The sequence below is a fragment of the Octopus sinensis genome, linkage group LG16, assembly GCF_006345805.1.
Source record: "Octopus sinensis linkage group LG16, ASM634580v1, whole genome shotgun sequence".
NCBI lineage: Eukaryota > Metazoa > Mollusca > Cephalopoda > Octopoda > Octopodidae > Octopus > Octopus sinensis.
In genome coordinates, this window is record NC_043012.1 from 15,726,762 (window position 1) to 15,752,760 (window position 25,999).

At 35.1% G+C, this 25,999-nt stretch overlaps 1 protein-coding gene across 3 annotated transcripts in view; it reads right to left on the reverse strand.

The window, feature by feature from the left end:
- The window catches only part of LOC115220529, a 45,879-nt gene that overhangs the window by 2,814 nt on the left and 17,066 nt on the right, over window positions 1–25,999 (reverse strand). Inside the window, exons 2-9 of one of the 3 annotated variants that reach the window (XM_036509910.1) lie at window positions 20,100–20,135; window positions 19,775–19,926; window positions 15,703–15,934; window positions 11,325–11,417; window positions 7,559–7,787; window positions 7,410–7,483; window positions 4,254–4,375; window positions 1,702–1,857 (exon numbers count right to left, since the gene is read on the reverse strand). In XM_036509910.1, the coding sequence (XP_036365803.1) occupies window positions 1,702–1,857; window positions 4,254–4,375; window positions 7,410–7,483; window positions 7,559–7,787; window positions 11,325–11,417; window positions 15,703–15,934; window positions 19,775–19,926; window positions 20,100–20,135 (1,094 nt within the window). Of the gene's footprint in view, window positions 1–1,701; window positions 1,858–4,253; window positions 4,376–7,409; window positions 7,788–11,324; window positions 11,418–15,702; window positions 15,935–19,774; window positions 19,927–20,099; window positions 20,136–25,999 lie in introns of all 3 variants that reach the window. The other 2 variants (XM_036509909.1, XM_029790672.2) reach the window with 2 other exon arrangements.

A 25,999-nucleotide genomic window follows, 5' to 3' on the forward strand; every position in this document is an offset into this window, starting at 1 on the left:
ACACTTCATTTCACGTTGCTCCAGTCCACTCAGCTGGCAAAAGTGAGTAACGCTGCGATGGACTGGCGTCCCGTCCAGCTGGGGAACACATACACCATTGAAACCGGGAAACCGGGCCCATGAGCCTGGCTAGGCTTTAAAAGGGCGCATTTATATATATATATATATACTCGTTTTGTGTTCTATTTTTCTGTTTGCATCACTAAACCAAATGTTTCATTGTTGATATCTTTTCATGTTAGGGGTGCTCATAGTTTACACTTGATAGATACTTTCATCTTGTCAGCATTATAGACCCCAGGACAAAGTAATGCATTAGGAATCCAACGTATATTAGGAATCCACAGCATACATAGTTCGGCAGCAGGCCCCTAGATCCCTAAGATTGCCTGATCAACTGCCCAGTGGGTTTATGCTTAACCTGGCATTGCCAATAGGTATCATTCAAACAGTGTTATTGTTACAACATGTAGTTCTTCTAATAGCTTTGATTGCTTTGAACTTACTTTTGTAGTAGAAGAGTGCATTTCATTGAAACAAATACTTTATTAGCAACATTGTAATATTGTTATACCCAGAGCTCAGAATATTGCTTAAGGAGACTGGAAAAAATTTATATCACTCAGAGTAGATTAGAGCTCTTACAAATATGTAAAAAGAGGAGAAATAAGACAGCAATAATAATTGGAACATCTGTTCGATTCTTTCAATACTTGCATCCTCTTCAAGAAACCACAAATTGACAACAAGCACCATCTTTACAATAGAAATCTGTACAGCATTTAATTTCTTGCAGCACACGAGACTGCTTTTTTGTTTTAAGTCTTTAAACCAAAGAAAGAAACATTGTTTTCGTTTTCCAGTTGTTAGTGGCAATATTGACTACAAAAAGAAGAACAAGAGATAACAATTATTTCTTACACTAACACAAAGCTATCATAGATATAGGTCCATAGAAAAGAGGAGTGATGCTGATGAGGCGTATGTTTTCCTCAAGTGTATTGAGTAAAATGTAAGTAATACTATATATGTAAAAACTATAAAATGAATTCGGTATTGTCACTACACTACAGTACAAACGACCACAACATGACCATAGTGGTGGTTGTGATTGTGGTAGTGAGAAAGATGAGGATGAAGTGGGTGATGATAATACAGAAAATAATAATGAGGAGGAGGAGTAGGCGGAGAAGAAAGGGGGAAATGTATTTGTTCGTTAACATTGAAAGCAAAACAAAGACAGTACGAAACGATGTTTTCTGTACATCGTTGATTGTTTTCGTTCGTAAATCATTGATGACGTCTCTTGTCAGTAACGAAGCGAATAATAAATCGAATGATCTTGTGAATAGTTGATAGCATTGGGGGAAGTTGTCAGGTGTCACTTGTTACAAACACACGCATCCATACGCACGCATACATACGCATTCATACTCACTCTTTCTCTCTTCTGTCACAAACACACACGCAGACATTTACACGATCTAGAACCCACGTTTTATAAATATATTTCATAAACACACGGGTCTAAAAAAAATTCTCTCTCTCACGCACACGCTCATACCCAAAAATTACTCCACACATTCTCTCTCTCTCTCTCTCTCTCTCTCTCTCTCTCTCTCTCACACGCACACGCGTACATATGCTTTCATATTCAAAGGTCAGAGAAACTGAGAATAAAAAGGAAACAATTTGTCTCACCTGTTCGGCTAACGCCCGATCCCAATGGCCCGAATGGCGTTGGCAATAGAGGTACATACAGCTGGATAGTAGGAGTATAAGACAAAGAAACCCAATTATCATTAAAATGATAAATAGAGCCAAATATTCTTGGAAGATGTCCTGTGATGGTTCAGCCTGTTGGGGAGAGAGAGACATAGAAAGGATTGACGGTAAGGATAAAAAGAGAAAACCAAATGGAAAAATAATTTTATATGTGTTTGTGTGTGTGTGTGTGTATTCTTTTACTTGTTTCAGACGCCAGACTGTGACCATGCCGGAGCACAATCTTGAAGAATTTTAGTCGAACAAACTGACTTTAAAAAAAAAAAAAAATTTTGTACCTATTCTATCGGGTACTGTGGCCGAACTGCTAGGTTTGGGGAACGTAAACACACCAATACCGGTTGTCAAACGGAGGCGAGGGACAAACACAAACATACACACACACACGTGCGCGCGCACACACACACACACACACACACACACCACACACACAATGAACTTTTCTGTTTCCGTCTACCAAATCCACTCACAAGCCTTTCGTTAGCCCCAGACTTGCCCAATGTGGCACGCAGTGGGACTGAACCCAGAGCAACGTTTATAATAATAATATTTTTTATTATAAATGATCTTACCATTCTTTTTACTTTACATGAAATAATCTTGACATTCTACAGTTGATTTATTTCCATTTATTTACGAGTATTATAAATTTTATAGGTAAAATATTTTTCTGGGAACGAATTACGATTTATAATATTGCTACTATGGGATTTTATTGCTCTGCTTTCGAATTTTCGCTTTACGAGCAGTCTCCGGGAACAAATTAATTCGTGTATCGGGGCATTACTGTATATATATATATGTATATCTATATATATATATATATATATATATATATTATATATATATATATATATATATATATATATGTATATATATATATATATATAATATATATATAATATATATATATATATTATATATATATATATATATGTGTGTGTGTGTGTGTGTGTGTGGTGTGTGTGTGTGTTGTGTGTGTGTGTGTTTCATGTACTGAAAGCACGACAGATTTTTTTAACACGTCTGGTGTCCTAGCACAAGCTTCGAGTACTGCCCACATAGCATAACAAACTACATATGTGTCGATAGGATAAAGGAAAAAATAAGAAAAAGCGAGTAAGAAGTAGATATAGAAGGTGGAAAATTGTAAAAATGGAAAGCGGAAAAGAAAATAGAAAGAAGCAAAAGGAGAGGATTAGAACTATTACTCCTTAAACCGTAAAAATATGAGACTGAAAAGATAATGGCTTACAGTCTGTAGTACAATTGTTCAATCCAGAGAGGGTGTTACTTGCCAATTCGTCAACAGGAACTTAGCTATATGCTTACAACCGCTGAAAATTTTGGATCGCAAATACAGCAGTGTGTTAGAGTTCTTAGATCTGAAAAGGGTCTGAGTTTTTTCAGTTACGCATAGCTTACATTATTTTTTTGTTCCGTTAACATATATATGATGTGGATTTTTTCGACTATTTTCTACTTTGTCCTATGTGGTGTGGCGTTCGACTTCAAACCTCATACGTAGCTAGCCAACTTAGTAGCTTTACTTTTGTCCCTGTGTCGGAAGGAAGATATGTGATTAGCATAGCGATTTTTCAATTCGCCTTTAGATAGTCCGATATAGCTATTCTTATCGGTTGTGTTATCATCTAGCATTACTGTAACTTCTGCCTCATATATGATGGATTTAATCATACATCCCTGGTTGGGTGAACATGTTCCTGGGTCTCGACAGTTACAATAGGAAGTGGGCTCTTGGTGTTGTTTTTGTGTAATGATGCTTTTCATATTGAGACAGCAGCTGCATGATAATTTCACTGAGTGCCAGTTAAATATTTTCCTGTACCTGTGATTTTCTGGAAAACGCTTGTTTTCGAGAGACAGGAAACTTTTACCTATGTTAGTTTTTACATTAAGGGAAAAGGTAGAGGTGAACCAAATCATTTTTCTAGGTCTATTTTCAGATCTATTATTATTATTATTATTATTATTATTCCGATTAACATTAGATGGTTTATAGATTAATTTATCCTTAAAGACATTATTGGCTAGAGCATTGTTGTAGTAGGAGGCTGTCTTCTGGAAAATTTCTTTAGAGAAAATGAGATTAGAAACTCTGATACTAATGTTAGCTATCAGATTTTTAAATACTACAGTGGGGTAACAATACCGTTTATGTATATAGGAAAGTTTCTCGTTGGGATTTGGTAAAGTTTATAAGAGAAGGAGTTCAGATCCAGGAAAATATCTAAAAAGATCAACTTTAGATGTTTACACATATTACGATGAGCTTGAACAATTTAATCATAACAACTTGTTACATTTGGTGATCCCGACATGATTCTAACCTTCTCTACATATGTGTAGGCAGAACTGTACGACGATAAAAGAAAAAGGTTCGTAGTAAACATTGTTCAGACACTCGTATATTTACTATAAGACATTCACAAAACTTTTTCTGTTACCGTAATTGTTTGATTTGGCGTTACTGTCTTGTCGAAAGTTGTTATAACTGGTGTTATACTCGTTCTATGGGGAGTAGCAGGTGAAACTGTCGAATTGTGTATGGAATATTTCTCTTTCCAGGCTGTAAAAAATGGAATTCTCTTTTAACATTTAAAAAAGTACTTTGTAGTGGTTGAAATTTATATTATATATATATATATATATATATATATATAGATATATATATATATATATATAATATATATATATATATATATATATATATATATATATATTATATATATATATATATATATATATGCTACAAAATTAGAAAATGGAGAAACATACTTAAATCAATCAAACATCAACCAACAGATGATACCCAATCAATACTTTATTACACCATTACATAACAGTAAAGGCATTATACAAAATATACTGTAAATATAATTAGACAAGGAAATAGAAATATAAAATATAAAATATAATATGTAATTATATCATATCTGACAGCTGTTTCGGCAGTAAGGGCAATCATGCCTCATTTAACCTATAAGCCATATAAGGCAGGTATAAATGAGACATTAACAAGGATGCCCCACGGCCTCTTCAGAGAATTTAATAAATTATAATTATGAAAAAATTTTTTTTCCATATACATATCAATATAAAAATGTAAAATATAAAAAACGGTGCATAGACACCATAATACCACACACACACACACACACACACACACACCACACACACACACACACACACATATATATATATATTATATATATATATATATATATTCATTAATACAATAATACAATATACACAAAACAAAATAAAACAAAATATATATCAATATATATTAATAAGCTCAGTTATTCTACATATTGAGTTAATAGTTCTAAGACTACCACACAAGAAGATATATGCACACTCACATTTAAATTAAAATCAGACTTTGTATATACATATATATGTATATACATATATATATATATATATATATAATATATATATATATATATATATATATATATATATATATATTATATATATACATATATATGTATATATATATATATATACATATATATGTATATATATAATATATATATATATATTATATATATACATATATGTATATATATATATATATATATATATATGTATATATATATATATATATATATATATATATATAAATTAGAGAAGAACCACCATGTAGCAATTCAACAATGATATAATTAAATCATACCATATAGAAAAAAATTAAATATACGATAAAACATATGCCTATAATTAAGTAAAGTACAAAATAATAAATAAGTAGTATATAATTGGTAAAAAAGACTACACGTGTTTCGTGGCTATATTTTCAAACTGATAATAGTAAAATCAATTCCATTTAAATATAGTCACTCATCAGGTCACTCGGTTGTTGTTGTTTTGGTCAAGGTCAAATCTGATCGAACAGACCTAAGATCAAAGGCTTTCCAAACGTGACTACCCCTATGTTTTAGAGGAGTTTAGAATTGCATTATCAAAGATATTATTTTCGTAACTGCATGATTGGTTGCTATTTGAAGCTGGTCAAGTGACAACATAGTTACTCTCTTATTCCTGATGCTAAAATTCAATGAAGGAAACTATAACGGTGCTGATGAATTCTGTAGTTTGAAGCACTTAGCTCAGTTCTCCCATACGAAAAATTACCTTCAAGGGACCAGTATCATATCCGGGAGGTTTTTCTCCAAACTTTAATATTACAGAAACCGAGGGTAAACAAAGGTGCTCTATACGAGTAAGCACTCAAAAGAAACCGGAAACGTTGTAGTTCAAGGTTCCGCCACTAGAAGCCACTTGACGCCACCCTCAGGCATCAGTCTGCTGACCGGCGTCGTACTTCCACGAGGTGCGTATTTGTTTGACAGTACTTCTCTTTTGTTGGTCGATTTTTTGCGATGGCTGAAACGAACGAACAGCGTGCTTCCGTGAAATTTTACTTTCTGCTGGGGCAAACGGAGACCGAAATAGTTGTGATGCTTCTAACAGCTTACAAAGACGTTGCCATGAAAACATCACAAAAATTCATGAACAGATCTTGGAGGAGCGTCCCAAAACAGTTAACGGACTTGTTGATATGACTGGTATGTCCTGGAGCTCCTGCCAACGAATTTTGAGCGAGGAATTGCGAAGGAAAAGTGTTGCAGCAAAATTTGGGCCTTGCTTGCTCACGGAAGATCAAAAGCAGTCACGGTTGAATGCGTGTCACGAACTGAAAGAACAGTTGTAAACCGATCCGGACCTATTTTTGAAGGTCATCACTGGTGACGAAAGCTGGTGCTACGGAATTAGCAGATGTGGAAGAGGTGAAGAAGAAAACGACGGAGGTGTTAAAAGGCAAGATTTCCGGGGCTGTTTCAAACAGTGGAAAACGTATCTGAACCGATGCATTGATTCAAATAGAGAATACTTTGAAGGCGGTAAAAGTGCAGACAAGTGAATAAAAAAAATATTGCAAAATTCCGGTTTCTTTTGGGTACCCCTCGTATTCATACGATTTGGAGACGCAGCCACTATAAATTATTGACAAGTTTTAATTTTGCCATGATATTTTGTATATATTAAGGTTAGAGGCATATTCACACGATATTTTATATACATTTAGGGAGATAAAAGAAATAGAGTTGCAAATCAATAAGACACAGAGCAAATCAGGTTAATGGTGCCGAGCCAGCAGTCTTTGGTGATCTTCCGTGACGTGAGTCGTGTTTTTGATCAGAATCTCTGTTCTAGCTGTAACCATCACTAATTTTGTTTGAAACTAGGTTGCCAGGTTGTATAAATAACCGAGAGACACAACATATGGATGAAAAATTATGAAACACAATCGATCAATAAATATTTATTTCTTTATTGCTTACATGGAGGCAAAACATAGAGGAGACAATCAAGGACAGACAGACGGATTAAGTCGATTATATCGACCCCAGTGCGTAACTGGTACTTAATTTAACGATCCCGAAAGGATGAAAGGCAAAGTCGACCTCGGCGGAATTTGAACTCAGAACGTAGCGGCAGACGAAATACTGCTCGGCATTTCGCCCGGCGTGCTAACGTTTCTGCCAGCTCGCCACCTCAATCGATCAATAAATATTGAAATATTCAATAATTACCGGTTTCCTTTTTTTCTCCACTGCCGAAGTATTTAAGTACTGAATCTTCGTCTTCTGTGGTGGTTTTTACTGTAACAGGCAATGTGGTGCTTTTCGTTCCTCTTACTGATCCTTTTGCAGGAAGTTTAGTGGTCAGGCTCTTGTCTGTAGTCACAGTGGCATTACGTCCTCCTTTCCTTGTTTTAATGTCTAAGATATTTGTAACGGAGCTTTTGGGTAAGTCTGTTGTTAAATTAGATCTAGTTGCACTTTCTACATTTACATCTTTTTCCGTTTGATTTACTGTGACGAAAGTTTGAGCCTGAATATCTGCAGTAGTTAAATTATGGGCATTTGAACCTATTGAGCTTATGAGAGGCGTCTCCAAAGTCGTTAGGTCTAAAAAAAAAAAAAAGTTAATATATTTTCTTGAAAGGAAAAGATTAGAGCAATAATAATTAAAAAACGAAAGAACAAAAAGCAAAACTATATTTGTTTGATGGGCATGCAGTGTAAGATATTTAAGTTCAATATATTAATTAATACTTTGAATAATCATAAACAACTTTTAAATGATCCATCGCTTGGATCCAAATGTCATTCACAGGAACTTTAAATCTTATCCATCTGATGATTTAGGGATTAGAACATATATAATGATTTTACTATTTCCTTGTCTTATTTTCTTTGTAAGCCTGGTACTTATTCTATCGGTCACTTTTTGCAGAACCTCTAAGTTACGGGGACGCAACTTTTTTTGTGTAACACTTTATCTACTCAAAGCAAATTCATGCGCAACAACTTCCTGAACTCTCGAAGCGTTTGTACGGACTTACTGAGTTTAGGAAGTGGTCTTACTCGGTCACGAGTTGACTTTTGACCATGTATTTATATATGTATGTATGTATGTATGTATGTATGTATGTATGTATGTATGTATGTATGTATGTATGTATGTATGTATGTATGTGTGTGAGCGTGTGTACGTGTGTGTGTGTGTTTGTGTGTGCGTGTACGTGCGCGTGAATGTGCGTGCGTATATAAGTCATTATTCAGTTTTATTTCAAGATTTCTTGCCAATAGAGAAAGATCCGGTTTCTAACCTAGATCCAAGACTCCTTATTGGAATTTTAACAACATCAACTGGGTATTTTTGCATGTATGCGTGTATATGTGCAATATTTGGAGTCAGTGTTTGACGTATGTATTGTCATGCACATAGTTGCATGTCTAGACATGTATGCCTGCATGCATGTATGTGTCTATGTATGCATGTAACGGTTTGTTGTGTGGACGCCCCCAGACGATGAAGTAGGCTAGCCCAATACGTAGATACAGAGGGAGAAGTCTAGTCGTCGAGAGTTGAGTGGAGGTCATCCGAACGTGCGATATAATACGGAAACATGTTGAAACTTTGAAAATTCTTGCATACTTCAGCGTTAACTTAATGATTGTATTTGCAAAGTGTTAGTTGGTAACTTTCTTCGTTTGAAAGTATCATCTTTGCAAGATTGACACTTAGAGCTTTAGTAACATGTATTTGTTTTTGTTTTATGTTCTGTGAAGTTCATTTAGACACATTTCCATCCTGTCACTAACATTGTAACAACCCTTCCTTGTTTACGTGAAGAGAGTTCAAAAGAATTCAGAGCATGCAAGCATTAAGTTAATATATGTATATGTGGACTTAAGTTTGAACGTAACTTCTTGCATGCAACTGGCGTACATGTATTTTTAGTATATGATCGTGTGTTATTACGTTTTATACATGTGTGCGTATGTACCGTAATTCCTCGAGTATAACCCGCATCCCCCCCCCAATTTAAAGGTCAAAATCCCTAGTGCGTACTATATACGAGGTTAAAAATGAAAACTATTTTCTAAGCAATGTCCGAGTCTCTATTTGCTGTCCGGCAATGTTTATTCAGATGCAGTTTGTGATGTTGAGCACGAAAATACCTTAAGCTAAGCCTGAAAGCAATGAAGTCATAAAAGAATCATCCATAACTTGCAGTAAGCAACATTTACTAAAATAAAAGTATTCAGAACACCGAATAACATGTAACAAAAAAACAATTTGCAAACATATTTACATTCCCATATAACAGTTAAGAACATCACCATTATTGTATTACGCATGCGTGGAAGTGTTTGTTCGACTAGGTGCTGCTGGCTTAATTACGCACGACTCAAGTTAGAGAAGGGGTGCGTATTATACACAAGGTTTAGGTTTTTCACAAGTACAACCCCCTAAAAATCCCCTGCGTATTATACTCAAGGACGGACTATACTCGGGGATTTACGATACGTATGTTCATTCACGAAAACTAAAGAGGAAAATCAACGAAAAATGCAAAACTTTACTGTACTATAAATTGATTAGATATGAAGGATTCAAGTTTGTTCAGCTTTTTTATTCTTTGAAAATGTATGACAAACATAAATGTACAAATATGTTTCCATACAAATATACCTACCAACATGTTTCCATACAAATATACACACGTTTCTATAAAAACAGATATATAAATATATAATCATGCACAGAACGAATTACTTACAGGATAAAACAAACATTTTGGGTTTTTCTTTTAGCACATGGAAAATGAAACTGTTTCTTCGGCAATTTCCGTAAAACATTTCTTTAATTTTTCTTCAGTTGAATTGCTTACGCTTATGTAATTATTTTTTGTATGTATGTATGTATGTATGTATGTATGTATGTATGTATGTATGTATGTATGTATGTATGTATGTATGTATGTATGTATGTGTATGTATGTATGTATGTCAGGTCACTTTCGAGTGCTACTGGTAGCATGTAATCCAGTACAACATGTTGCATGGTCTAAACCGGCAATCCCACCAAGCTTGCTTGGTGAGGAGGGTGTTTATTGGATACCCTGCGGGATGAAAAACAAAACTCGTCAAAGGGCGGAGGAACCCTTAGGAGTCAACGGTCATCCAATAAATGTGTAATTTTTTTTCCTTAAGGCTTAAGGCTGTATCATGCGCGGGGACATAGAAATAATCGGACTGAATACCCGATCGCGCGGTTAAACCATTGGGAGTGAAGGACTCCTAGCCTTTGTTAGGGCATCCTTCTAGGAGAAGGTAACTCAGGTAACTGGGATAACTCCGACATAAAACGTGCGGCTCAGTGGTTACCGATGATGTTGACTTGTTCGTCTTTTCGGATTATGGCTGCTGTTGCTTAGTGAGTGGGATTGACTCAGTGCACAGCCTTTCCTCACTTTAAAAAAAATCTTCTTGCACAGGCATTGCACGATAACAACATTGTTCATGATTGTTGATGGTGCTGTGAGTCTCAACTGAATAGCTGGCTGTAACCTTAAAAAGCAAATAAAATGTAACATTCGATCACAGCACCAATAACAGTTGAGCTTCGTGCAATGGCCATACTCGATAACGAGGGGCAGCCATCACCATATGTATGTGTATATATTTCTTTTGTTTTTCAGCTAAATCGATTATGATTATGTATTTTTCTGTATATAATATATTTGTATATGTATGTGTATGTAAGTCATGGATGTATATTTGGGCATGTACGTCTATTACTTTGAATTGTTTTCAGCCGAATCGCTATATTTATGTATTTTGTGTGTATTTATGCGTGATTATATGTGTGTGTATGTATATTTGTGTATGCATGTGTTTACACATACACATATGCACACACACACACACACACACACATATATATATATATATATGCAATACTTACGCAAATATACATAAATACATAAATGCATACACAAAAAAATTACATAAACATCAGCTAAAAAAATAAATTAAGGAAATAAATACTTTTTACGAAAATTGTCGAACAGTTTCGTTTCCCGTGTACCCCTATCGAAAGATAGCCTTTCTGTTTTTTTTTACAAGAGCCATCAGTTCTCGAGATAGTCTTACCTTTAATCATATCTTCTGTTGATACAAACGGTGAAATTTCATTTACATCACCACCATGACGGATAGTATAATTATTGCGATCAGGCTCATTTTCTATGAAATAGAAGAAACGATATGCATTTAGACAATCATTAAAGCATGGAAGACGATGCACTAAAGAGATATGAAAATAAGGTAATTTCTTATTTGACGTTCGTAAAATCATGGTGATCCAAACAGTTTATTCCAATAAAAAATATTCATAATTCGAAGTGGTACACACTGCGAACAGCGGGTAAAAAGTGAGGAAAAAATGTTAGACTTATTATGAAAAGAGCACATATAAAAATTCTTGTGGCTATGTGGTAAGTAGCTTGCTTACGAACCACATGGTTCCGGGTTCAGTCCCACTGCGTGGCACCTTGGGCAAATGTCTTCTACTATAGCCTCGGATTTGGTTGACGGAAACTGAAGGAAGCCCGTCGTATATATGTATATCTCTATATATGTATATATGTGTGTGTATATGTTTGTGTGTCTGTGTTTGTCACCCCAACATCGCTTGACAACCGATGCTGGTGTGTTTACGTCTCCGTCACTTAGCGGTTGGCAAAAGAGACCCATAGAATAAGTACTAGGCTTACAAAGAATAAATCCTGTGGTCGATTTGCTCGACTAAAGGCTGTGCTCCAGCATGGCCGCAGTCAAACGACTGAAACAACTAAAAGAGTAAAAGAATCCACGGCGGACGCACCAAACAATACAATTCGCTGAATCTGACAAAGATCGAACCCGTGGCGCAATTGCCTACTTTTCATTGATTAACTTCTTACCTGCATTTCGTTTGAATTCACAATAAAATGAGGATTAGTAGGGCGCCTACGAGATATGGTAATCGATTTGAAATGAAATTGAAACTAATGTAAATTCGATTTTACGAACGTCAAATAGGCAATTACCGAAGGCAATGTGTTAACGTTATTAAATCATTTCAGTTGGAACTGAAGTATCTCGAAAGGGGAAAAGTTAAATAAGTTTGCAGTATATTATGTCATCAACTGAAATCTTTAGTTTCGTATGCCTGTTATAGCAATTCTGAACTTCTGAACTATGTCCTTGGCGAAAGATCTAAATATTAATGGCCCAGTCTATTTCTGTAAAAATATAAATACTATGGAAAGGTGGTTTTTAAATGTTTTAAAACAGGGTGGCTAGTGTTTTGTTTGGGTATTGTGCTAAGTTCCAAACACTAATGGGAAAGACAACAGGCAAGATATTCCAATATCTTAACTGAAATCCATTCCGCTTTCTGAAAAGTGCATCATGTGTTATTCAAGCATTGGTCGCGCGCCAGTGAAATGGGTTAAATTCTTACAATGTAATTCTTCCACAAGTATGTATGTGTGTGTGTGTGTGTGTGTGTGTGTGTGTGTGTGTGTACGTGCACGTGCGTGCGTGTGTGCGTGTGCGTGAGTGTGTGTATATGTGTGTGTGTGTACATATATGTCCATATCTCTGTCCATTTATCCTTCTGCATCTGTTCTCTCTTGCTTTTAATTACCGTATTTGCCAGTGTATAAGCCGCACCCGTGTATACCCCCGCCCAAATTTTCGGTCCATGATTGGGAAAAAATGTGGGGGAAACCGGGAAATAACTGGGGCTAATGGAAAGAGAGAAATGTTACTTATGCCATGGCACCAGAAAACTTGTGGCCAAGAAGAAAAACATTGCTTCAACAGAGGAGTATTGACCCATAGCCACCATTTTGTATGAGTCTTCCCCGATTAAATGTTGCTTTGGCACACTTGTGCAAGTCAAATTCCATGTTAAAACTTTTCACAGTTGTTAGTAATCTCTCCAGATCATTATCATCTTTTGCATGTAGCTTGAGGTCATCAATATAAAAGAAGTGTGAGATGGTTCTATTAAAGATTTTACATTCATATTGTATATGTGATAGGGATATGAATTCTAAGCAAAAAAGTAATGGGCACAATGAGTCTCCTTGCTATATGCCTCGGTTAATCTTAATACTGCCAGATGTACTTATGATTTTATTATGAGTGAGGTGCAATTTTTTGTACCACGTGCCCATACTTTGGTGCAGAAAACCTTTAATAATTGGCGATATTTTGTACCAATCTAGAACTTTTACGATTCACGGGTGAAATACATGATCGAATGCCTTGCGGTAATGTATCCCCAGCTCTACTAAGATTATGGCTTTTTGAGGAGCAGCTTTTTGAGTATTATTCGGTTAATCAGAAGTTGAACTTCACAAACACAGAAATTTCTATAGCAGCCCTTTTGCACGAAGAATGTGTTGTTGTTCAAGAAATTGGTATGCGCGCTCTATTAGAATCGCTGTCAATATTTTGTAAGTGGTAGCAAGGCTTGTAGTTCTTCGTATTTTTAGATTCGTCATTTTTAGGCAGCACGTAGGTTATCCCTTGAGTTAGCCAAGATGCCGCTTTTTCTGGGATTTTCATTATGCCAGAAAAACATTCAGATAATTGCTTGTGTGATATTGCCAGAGCATTCAACTAAATGATTTTTTATCACATAATTCCCAAGGGATTTCCATTTAAGAGCCTTTGATATCACCATCAGCCCCTTGATGGTGATATCTTCCCACATTTTTCTTGTGCATTCACCATTCCTTGTTATCCTGTGATCCATTCATAATTTTCATTAAATCCCTTATTATTAGTCCATATACTTCTCCAGAAATTTTCTCATGCATTTCAGGCGGGTTCTTTAAATTCTATCGTTTCTTGTAAAGTTCTCTGTAAAATCTTTCCACGATCTGTTTTGAATATTTTGTTTTGTCTGTAGAAGTCATTTCTTTCATCAAACCTACGGAAGCGCAGTGACTTAAGCTGTAAATTTTGTTTTACTACTTCATCCATATCAACCAATTTGTGCTTGTGCTGTTTTGATTTCCTTGTGTTGACTTTGTTTTCTTTAGATAATTCATCTTAGCTAGAAAGTTCACTCCTGAGCAATTCATTTTCCTTGGCTACCTGTACAAATGCATCCACTCATCCTTTCATTTATCCATCCCTCTCTTCCTCCTCTCTCTTGTCCGCCCATCTTACCTGCCTGTCTAATGGCCTGCCTGCATACACATACACACCAATACGTAACACACTATATCCCGGGAATATCTGTAAAACGTGTCACTGCTACGTTTGAAGGTTTGTCTTTCTGATATAAAAATATTTATTTTCAAATGATAAATACTCTTTCATTCTGATCAACTCCGATAAATCAGTGCTGGCCTGATGTCATATCGTATTGATATAGTTTTGAATACCTTTATTTTTTCCTTGTCTTTCATTTCTGCCAATTTCTTGGTTACGGTACGTTATTTATTCAGCCAACACTAACCGTTACGTTTGATCACTGGATTTAACCAAGTTGTTCGTAAACTTGTCTTATATTGCGCATTAAGTTTTGGTTTCTGTTACACATTCATATCTATGTGGATACGTAGGTATACGTGTGTAGAATACATCCCCACTATTGACACTATTTGTTAGTAAACAGTATGAGCTGCGTCTAAGGCGGATACGCACAATGTGTATCACTGTATATTGACAGTTCGCAACAGGTTAAGCAAAATAAACACGTAAAACAATAACAATGCCTTCATTGAGTTGTCTATCATCCCATCATGAACGAAACAATGCATAACAGGGTCTATTGCTTCAAAAAATATAGGTATTCTTCCATATATATATATATATATATATATATATATATTAATGTATGATGGACTCTCCCGCCGAAGACGACATATGCGTACAGCTTTTGTCGAACGACCCGCACAAATGATTTGCTTTATAGTGATCAAATGTATGTGCTGTGCATTAGCGCACGTCTTCCATCAAATCGTCGCTGCCTGAACAGATGCACGGTGTACCACATGTCTGGTGTCTAAGGGATGGTGAACAACTTGAGATGAAGTGTTTTGCTCAAGAATACAACGCACCACCCGGTCTTGGAATTTACCCTGCCACATTAAAGGCATTAAACTAATAATCTAGTAACAAATATTTCTTCACTGCATTTAAGTACGTTAGACTCTATTTAACTATGTTCTTCGTGTCGAAGGCATCTTTTAAAATGTTCACCTGCCATTATCTTAAATTATCAAAGGGTTAAATTTTTCACTGAAAATCTTTCTTGTTTCAGTCACATAGTATTTTGAAACTACATGTATGGCCATGTTTCACTGATGAAGATTGTGGGGTTTCAGAAAAAGTGAGGTGGTACCAATTGTCATTGGAACCTTAGAAACAACGGGGCGGAGGCTCAAGGAGAGAACAAAACATTTAGCTTTCTGGATTGATAATTTTGTAAGTCATTCTTTGAAAAAGTTTCTTTGGTACTTACGCAATATGGAACAGTAAGCGACTGGACATCTATCTGTCTTTTTTAGATTATAGATAAAGAAATCTCCGGAGCAATGTCGCATTTCGATACGCTTGGATAGCACACAGCAGTCCCATTTTCCGAGGATATCGAACGATGAACATGCGGTAACGGAAATCGTGTTCCCGATAGCGGGCAAAGTCTGATTCTTCAAATCGATAAACATTCCCAGTTTCGTACCACAGAAATCGTTCTGAAAAAGAAAGAAAAGGGATTAACAAAAATTATGATTTTCTTTTCTTTTACATTGACACTCCTCACAAATGTGTAAGAGAATGGTTTGTCGAATAAAACTAACCTGTATGTGTGTATATATATATATATATATATATATATATATATATATATATCTACAGTTCAATTTGCAAACTGCACCAGAATGAACGAAAGCGCTTATATATGATATATGATATAAGTTATATGATGTATAAAAACATGTAATATACAAATAAATATCTGTAAATATAAAACCATCCGAATTTCTGAGTACCTCATTTCTTCTAGTATAAAATACCTGTACATCATCTCCAAACCTTCTAATATATATATATATATATATATATATATATATATTGGGTTATCCCATAAATAATGCGATTTTCTCAATTGCATCAACTAAAAGTCCGAGGGGTACGGGATAAACTACCTGCATCAACTTGCTATAAAAGTAGATAGTAATTTTACTTTGTCCTTATTCTTAGTGCAAGTTTTGAAGAGTGCAGTTCGAGTTTAACAGTTATTTTTTCAAAGCTGGAAATGACAAAGGAGTATGTATATTCGGCATATTTTGCTTTATGAGTTCAATAAAGGCAACAACGCAACGGAGAGTGCGAGGAATATTCATGCAGTCTATGGGGATCGGACAGTAAGCGTCAACGGTGGTTCCAGAAACACCGAACCGGAAACTACAGCCGAGAAGACGAGCCTCGTCCTGGAAGATCTGTAGAGAGCGACGAGGACGTCCTGCAAACCCTGGCGGAAAAAAATCCTATCGTAACTTCTGAGGAACTAGCAGAGAAGCTTGGATTTGGTCATTCAACCATTCATCGACACGTGCTTGCCATTGGAAAAGTCAGCAAATTGGATCAATGGGTTCCTCACAAACTTTCCAGGTCTGATTTCGCGCAGATAGAGAATGTGTTCTCTTCTTAGCTGTCACATCCCATGAATGAACCTTTTTTGGGACCAAATAGTGACAGGTGACGAGAAATAGGTTCTCTGTAAAAATGTAAAACGCCGAAGACGGTGGGAAGGGAAAGGAGAAACACCGGCACCCCAGGCTAAAGAAAGTCTTCCCCCATGTAAGGTGTTGTTATCTGTTTGGTGGGATATAAAAGGCTTAATTCATTTTGAACTTTTAAACCCAAACCAAGCAATAACAAGCGGGATCTGTTTCGAGTAGCTTGAGCGGTTTAAGTCAACGCTAGAAGAAAAACGATCATCTTTGGTTTCAAGACGAAAGATGTTCCTCCATCAGGATAATGCTCGGCTACATAAAGCAAGGATGAGATTCCAAAGGCTGGAGCAGTTTGAATGGGAAACGATGCCCCACCCACGATATTTGCCGGAGATTGCCCCATCTGTTTATTATTTATTCCAGTCTTCAAAATCATTTGGACGGAAAAAATATGAATTCTGCAGACGAGGTGAGAACAGTACTGGAAGAGTATTTTTCGTCACGGATGAGTGAAGTTTGGAAGAGGGGCCTTGTAAATCTACCAGAGAGATGGAAGAGCATTGTAGAAAATGAAGGAGAGCATATTTTAGATTAAAAAAGAACTTTGTTTTTCTTAATTTTGAAAAAAATATAAGAGCCGCATTATTCAGGGGATAACCCAATATATATATATATATATATATATATATGTCTATTTCCGCGTGTAGTTTCTATTTGTAACGAAAGGATGAAAGGCAAAAATCGACCTCGGCGGAATTTGAGCTCAGAATGTAGCGGCAGATGAAGTACCGCTAAGTATTTCGCCCGGCGCGCTAACGATTCTGCCACTTCGCCGCCTTTAATAATGGCTTCAAATTATGGCACAAGGACAGTAATTTTACGGGAGGAAGTATGTCGATTACCTCGGCCCGAATACTCAAGCATAAAGCTTTTTAGATTATTTACAGAATAGCACAGAAATAAAGAATAGGTGACCAAGAGTAAAGTAAGAGAAAAGGAGAAGAATTAAGTTCAAAGAGAACATATTAAACAAACTGATGAGAAACTTTTGCATGGTCAGTTTTGGAAAGCCACTGAGAATGTGTATGGAACAAAATCCCGTGGCTGGTTGAAAAAAAGGCAATTGAAAAAAGAACCAGTGAGCTTTACCAACTGCTCAAGATCAACTCGAAAAAATATGTATATGGGGAGAAGGTGTCAACAAAATATAGAATATGTGTAGTTTGGGATGAAACGTTTCAGAATGTCCCAAGTTGGCCCAGAGAGAATATAAGAAATGGAGGCATGACTAAGTTGTAAAGGTTTTGCACTGGAAGCTTTGTTAGAATTGGGAGTTCGAAGCTAGATGTACTTGATATAACAGCCAGGTAGAAAGTGTACTTGAATTGGAAAAATGCTAGATATCATGTGATTTCTTCAATTCAAAAGGCTAAGAAGATAGAAAATAACAACCCAGATATAACAATGACAGACAAAACAAAGCGAATTTACTTACTGATTGATCCATCATGTCTGTTTGATTCCAGGATTGTGAAGAAAGAAGATGGAAAGTTAAAAAAATACAATCCCTAATAATTTGAGACTGCGTGATTTTGGAATATGGAATATGTAAAGGTTGTGCTTGTAATAACTGGTGCATTAGGGACTATGAATAATGACATGAACAAATAGTTAAAGGAGACTGGAATGCCTCTAAAGGAATAGGGAAGATCACGAGAAGGGTTTTGAGTATTTGAAGGCTTATTGACGCATGCCATGATAGATCGTTAGCCACTATACGCATTTTTTTCTCTCCTTGTTTTTCCTGTGTCCCTTTCTGTAGAAGAGCGTAAGCTCGAAGCGTAAAAGACTTTTTCAATTTCCTGAGCGTTATACTAATACATCTGTTTGTTTTATACACCGCTTGTCTTTGTCTTTTGTTTTTTTCGTGAACTCTCCCTATATATATATATATTATATATATAATATATATATATATATATATATATATATGTATATATATGTATGTATATATATGTATATATATATATATATATATATATATATATATATATATATATATATATATATCTGTATATATATGTATGTATATATATGTATGTATATATATGTATGTATATATATATATATGTATGTATATATATATATATGTATATATATATATATGTATATATATATATATATATATATATATATATATATATATATATACACATATACATATATATGTATGTATGTATATATGTGTGTGTGTGTGTATGCATGTACATGGTGGCCTAGGATGTGAGTGGAAGTGACTGTAGATTGGAAATAAGTAGTGTAGACATAAGAAACGAGAGGAAAAGGGATTCAGTGGAAGAAAGAAAGATCAGCGAAATCAGATATGGAAGAGAGTATATCTTCAGGGGAGGGCAGAGTTGGCATAGATGAGAGCTTCCGTTTAGTGAACAGGAGACATTGAAATCTCATGTTCCTGTAGGTTCTGTGCATGCAGATGGGAGTCTTTTCAGTAACTCTTTTCTGTGAGGTGTCTAGACAATATGACTTTCGATCTGTCTTTCGTGCACTTGTTGCATGGTTTTCACTTTGGGGAATTCAGTCTAGTACTAGGTAGAATTTACCCCTGCTGGTTACAAAGTATGGATTTGATTTTTAGTTCGTGGAAGTAGTTAGCTAAAGATCTTTTATTTCACCTTCTGAAAATTCTAAAGAAGAGTGAGAATTGTAGTTCAACTTAAAACTGTTACACGTCAAACCAACTACGGGCCTAGTGCATGTGAGGGAGAGCTCTTGTGTAGCGTTTTAACGACTCGAGCTTATGCGTAAAATATATGAGAAAAAAGTTTGTTTTTTTACCTTGATGCACTGAGTTGGAATAATGGCTGGCTGTTTACCAATGATAAAGCGGTACCATCCTTCTGTTAGCGTATTGTCGCAGAGAGTATCATTATCCTTTGTAACATGTCTTGATGAAACTTCTTTTTCCGTGTAATGATCACAAGGATCTGAAAAAGCCAGATTAAAAATAGAATAAATATACAAAATATGAGCATATATAAACGGAATGTGACCACCTCATCCCGCCAAAAGGAAAAAAAGAGCAAACAATTAAAACGACGAAACGCCACATAGTTATTTGGAAATAGAAAAATTAGCAAAAGAAGCAAAAACAAGAGCTTACCTTTCGAAGTAACTTCAGTGCAGGACAGGGAAAAAGCTGAAAGTAGAAATATAGAAGTTTGAGGAAATGTACCTAACACAACGATTAGCGACGACGAAGGTGGTTCTGTAGTTTCTGTAGTAAAACACCAGATTGAATCACCAGCATTGAATGAAACTCATTATAGAGGAGGTAGATTAGATCTCTGTAGTTCTAATAAATACAGAAACAACCGAGGCTTGAAAATTGCATTCATTATAATATATCTGCGTTTTGAGGTAATGACAATGAGGACAAAGACATGACCAGAACAAAAGAAGAATATCAAAAATGAATAGTTGAATGTTCCACGAAGGACCTGAAAAGTATCTTAAAAACACGAGAGACTCGAGATCTGGTAATTTTGATAAAGATTTTTCCATGAAAGTACAATAAAATAATATCTACCTCGACCATAACCAATCTATAATTCAGTTTTGTTGATGTTACTTGTAGTTGTCATCATATATGATGGAGTGCTGAGAAGTTCCTGGCTTTGGGCAAAAGAAAACACAGGAAGATCAATTATGATTTTATTCGACATATTCCCCTCTTAAATTCACACACATATTGCAGAAGTCATTCAGTTTTTCTAAGCCCGGTAAAAGAACTCGGAAGGTTAAGCTTCTAACTAGGTCTTTCGAGATACCCTTAAAACCAGGAACTTTTCAGTACTCCTTCGTAGACTTAGTCAACCATATCGAGCAAAGTAGTTAAACAATTAGTTGGAATTTGCTGTTCTGTATAATCAATTTTGATGACCAATATACAGCAGTTTATATAAAAACTGTTGTACGAAAATATGCCATTTTTCCTGTCTTTTTTTCGAAACCCTGTTTGTTCTGCATGTCTGTAAATTCCGGTGAGGGTCACAGCAAAAACAAATATAGATTTCATCGGACTGCAATGGTCTTTCTAAGCCTATATCTTCCATGTGTTTGACCTGCTGAGTCGACATCTAACTTCCCATCTTTGTTGCATCCATCTGCGCTCGACATTGAAGTCTACGAGGAGACAATCCAGTAAACCAAATCCTGAGTTAAACTGTCCTATCGATAGATAAATATTTTACACATTCTCATAGGAGCCATTCTCTCTAACGTCTATAAAGATTTCTTTTCTAACAATGTTTTCAAATTTTGACACAAGCCCAGAAATTTTGGGGGAGGGGATAAGTAGATTACATCGAATCCAGTGTTCCACTGGTACTTATTTTATCGATCCCGAAAGGAGGAAAGACAAAGTCGGCGTCGTCGGAATTTGAACTCAAAACGTAGCGACGGACAAAATACCTATTTCTTTACTACCCACAAGAGGCTAAACACAGAAGGGACAAACAAGGACAGACAAACGGATTAAGTCGATTACATCGACCCCAGTGCGTAACTGGTACTTATTTAATCGACCCCGAAAGGATGAAAGGCAAAGTCGACCTTGGTGGAATTTGAACTCAGAACGTAGCGGCAGACGAAATACCGCTAAGCATTTCGCCTGGCGTGGTTACGACTTTGTCAGTTCGTTGCCCTTTTTCTTTTCTGCTAATAATTACGATTTCTTCTAACTTCTATAATAAAAGATAATAAATAACAAATGAACTAGTCTCTATGAAGATATTAAAATAGGTGACACCAGAAATAGAATTTGCAGGTTAGTCTGAATTAGTCAAGAATATTTCACCAAATTACATACATACATTTATGCATGTATGTCTGCATGCATATATCTTTGGCCTGCAAGTGTTATTTTCTATCTGGAAATCAAAGGATATGACTACTATTCTTTTGATTACTTTACTTTTGAGACCTGGACATCAATGTTTTGAAATTGCTCTGTTTCCCGTTACATTTCACACAGATTCAGCGCTGAATTGCTGAAACAGAAATATAGGTAATATTCGGCTCAGTACTATAGATTTGGTTGTCACTTGCTTGACTTCGACCACATGAGCATGTCCCTTAGTGGCTGACAGTATGTGCACCTCTGATCATGATCAGGAGTTGTGGGGCAGTATCATAGCAATGTGTTGAGAGGGATTCTTTGAGGGTTTAAATAAATGTAACAAAAAAGCAAAGTTTGAAGGAAATATTAGCCTTCATATTTCCTAGGGATAAGAAAATAGGACATAACAGTAGGAATCAATAGGAAATAACAAGGACAACATTTGTGCTACACTGTAAAATTAATAACAACTATATACAGCGAGTACAATTTCTATAGTTTGTTGTTCAGAACGAGTATCTACAGAGCTTAGTCAGCTTTAGCCAACAGTGACAGTGAAAAATACTGTAATGGAGAAACTTTCAGTAAACTCTGTAACGAAGGAAAATCTCTAGGAACTTTGAATTCTATGTGATAAGAAGTTTGCTTCCGAGCCACATGGCTCAGTGCCGTTTTTAAATTCTTAATAAAAACAAATAACACTGTGTAGCAATTGTTTTTTCTCTTTGGTCAGTAAGTGTTATTTCCTATCTAGAAATCAAAGGGAATGACTACTATTCCCTTCTACTACGTGACATCTTGGCGAGTATCTTTTATTGTTGGACCGGGCCAGCTAAAGTATTGTGAGTAGTTTTAGTAGAGAGAACTCCGAGGTTCCCACCACCCCTCCACTCCTTTCTTTTCCAGAAAAAAGTGGCTTGCGGCGGGTTTAGAGGTCAGATACATTGAATGCACTCGCACAAACCTATGCAAAAACATTGTTTCACACCGAGATGCGAACGGGTCCTTTACGAAATATTTACCTATTTTTAAGTCATTTTCATAAAAAAATATTTTTAGATATTCCAAAAATTTTTTGAAATAGTATTCATATGAAAATAATTTTAAAATGAAGTAAAATATTGTCTGTTTAAAAAAGCTAAGATATAAATACTTAGTGTACAAAAAACTTGTATTTTTGAAATTACATTCACTTAAAAATATTTCTAAATGATTGAAAGATTGTGTTTAACAAAACCGAATGTAGAAACATTTACTGTAAAACCAACTCGTACTTTTTCGTTGACAAATTAAAGTCACTAACACTTTTTTACCCGGGTCGTGAAGTTTGTATTCAAAATACAGAAGAAATTGATCATAATGCATCTAATCGAAAGGTTAGAGTTTCTTCATTTTCAGGGTTACGTTATTTTCGAAGTATTTTCTCATTATGCCCCGTTTTGGGTATTTATGAATACCCACCCGATATCGTAGGAATTCGTGGTCTGATTTATGCGAAACTTGTTTTAATCCGTTTGTATTCACATTTCAGGTGTACCTTAATTCATAGTATATTCCGATTATGCGCTAGTTTGGCTGTATCAAATGACAGACAAGCAAGCAAGCAAGCAATCAGACAGATTCAGTAGAAGTAGTAGTAGTAGTAGTAGTAGTAGCAGCAGCAGTAGTAGTATATATACATACATTATATATATATATATATATATACATACGTACATACATATATATAATATAAATAACATATATATATATCTTTCTTTGTTTGATTTGCATAATAGTGGTTTTGTCTCTAATTAATATATATATATAATATATATATATATATATATATATATAATATATATATATATATATATATATATATATATGTATATATATATGTATATACATATATATATATATATACATATATACATACGTATATGTACATACTTACATCTATACATACATATATATATGTGTGTGTGTGTGTATGTATATATATATATATATATATATATATAAATTAATAAATAAATAAAACATATGCATATATACATATATGTACGTACCTATTTTTATTTCGTTTGGCTTAACAGCCCTTCTTGTTTGTGTTACTGTTATTCTCTGTCCTGTCTTTTACTGTTTATATTTTGTACTGTCGTTACTGTCCTGTTTTTGTTACCATTTTTACCCCTCCGCAAAAAAATCTCAAATTTTATTTAATTTGATTTTCGCGGGAAGGAAAATTTCATTGAAGTCATGTATCGCCTTGACCTTCGTAACGTGGAGTAGATGAAATTAAGGCGACTGAAGAAGGGGAATTTTCCTTGTTTTGTATGTCCTGCACTCTATTTTTTCGCTGTTTTAAAAAAATGTCCATTTCCTTGGTTTTGTGTTTATGTTTTCGTTTCTCATTGTGTTCGACGTTTTTTGGTGTTCTGTACCCATATATGCATGTATATATACATGTAGAGGTAGGTACGTATATATATGTATGTATATATGCACATGTTTTATTTATTTATTAATTTATTATATGACAGAACGCACGCATCCCTTTCTAAGTAAGATTGTTCTTAATATATATATATATATATATATATATATATATATAATATATATATATATATATATATATATATGCATATGTGGGCACAGGACGTCACGAAACATGTACAACAAAAAAATACGAAGTATGAATACATGGAACATGAACTATTTTTTCGAACAACGAAAGACACAAATGGAAAACAAGACAAGTAACATAAAGAACGACCTTTCATCAGTTGTTGGCTGTTTTTCTACTCTCGTATTTCGATCATTTAACAACATATGTATATATGCATGTATTTGTGTATGTGTGTGTGTGTGTGTTTGTGTTTGTCCCGGACCACTGCTTGACAAGTGCCGTTGGTTTGTTTATGCCCTGTAGTCTAGGGGCTCAACAAAAGAGCCCTCATAAAATAAGTATCAGGCTCGAAAAAAAAAAAAGCAAGTAAGTACTGGAATCGATTTATTCGACACAAAACCCGTGAAAATGGTGTCCCCGCATGGCTGCAGTCCAATGCTTAAAACAAAAGGTAAATGAGAAAAGACAATTGATTTCATAAGATTAAATCATATCCTAGTCTGAATGTTCTTATATAAACCAGCGTCTCAATTAATAGCAGTAATTATTACGCACTCTCTCTAGATTTTTAAACCTTTGAAGAAAAATCGTTGCCATCTTATTATATGAATTTCAAAACCTACACAAGAAAGATTCTATCATAAGTTTTGTCAGTGGACTGGAAGAGTCTTGATGAGCCCAGAAGATAGTTGAGGTCAAACTGTGAGAGCGTTGGTCTCGTTATTCATTCTGCACTGGAGTGTTGGATTGTTATTGTGCGAACGGTTATAATAAGAAAACCAGCTCTTGTTGGTTGTATTGATACTGCGATTTATTGTTACACACACACACACATCACATATTGTCACTGACGCGATAACAAGTTTAATGAACGTAATCACTGCATATATATCATGAGTTTGTAATTACTGCATACTTTTTGATATACAGTAATCTCTTGACTATCGCCGTTGTTACGTTCCAAAACCTCCTTACAGAAATAGTTAAAATCTAAAAAAATATAATACCTTTCGGCTGCAGAAACCCGCGATATACTGAGGAATCCGTGAAATAAATTTACATATATTAGCCAGAAAAAAAAAATATATGCATATATACATACGTATATGTACATATGAAATAATTAAAATCTAAAAAAATATAATACCTATCGGCTGCAGAAACCCGCGATATAATTTTACATATATTAGCCAGAAAACTCCGCGATGTACAGATTGCGCGATTGGTGAACTGCGATAAGGCGAGGAATTACTGTACAAGGTAAAGAGGTATTTCGAAAGTTTAATTGATAATTAGCGAGTAGGGGATTAATTAAGATGACACTTGTCTGGACTTTACTTTCTGTTGAAATATTTACCGAGTCAATTAATTAATCTGCTTCTTTTTATATATTCAACCGTAAAACGTTTTTGTGGTGCCCCAGCATGGCTGCAGTCTAATTACTGGAACAAATAAAAGTTAAAACGTGAAAGTTAAAAGACGATAACACTCACAGAGATAAACACAGAGAAAGAATTGTGTTTGTGTGTGTGTGGGTTGTTAGCGCGCGCGT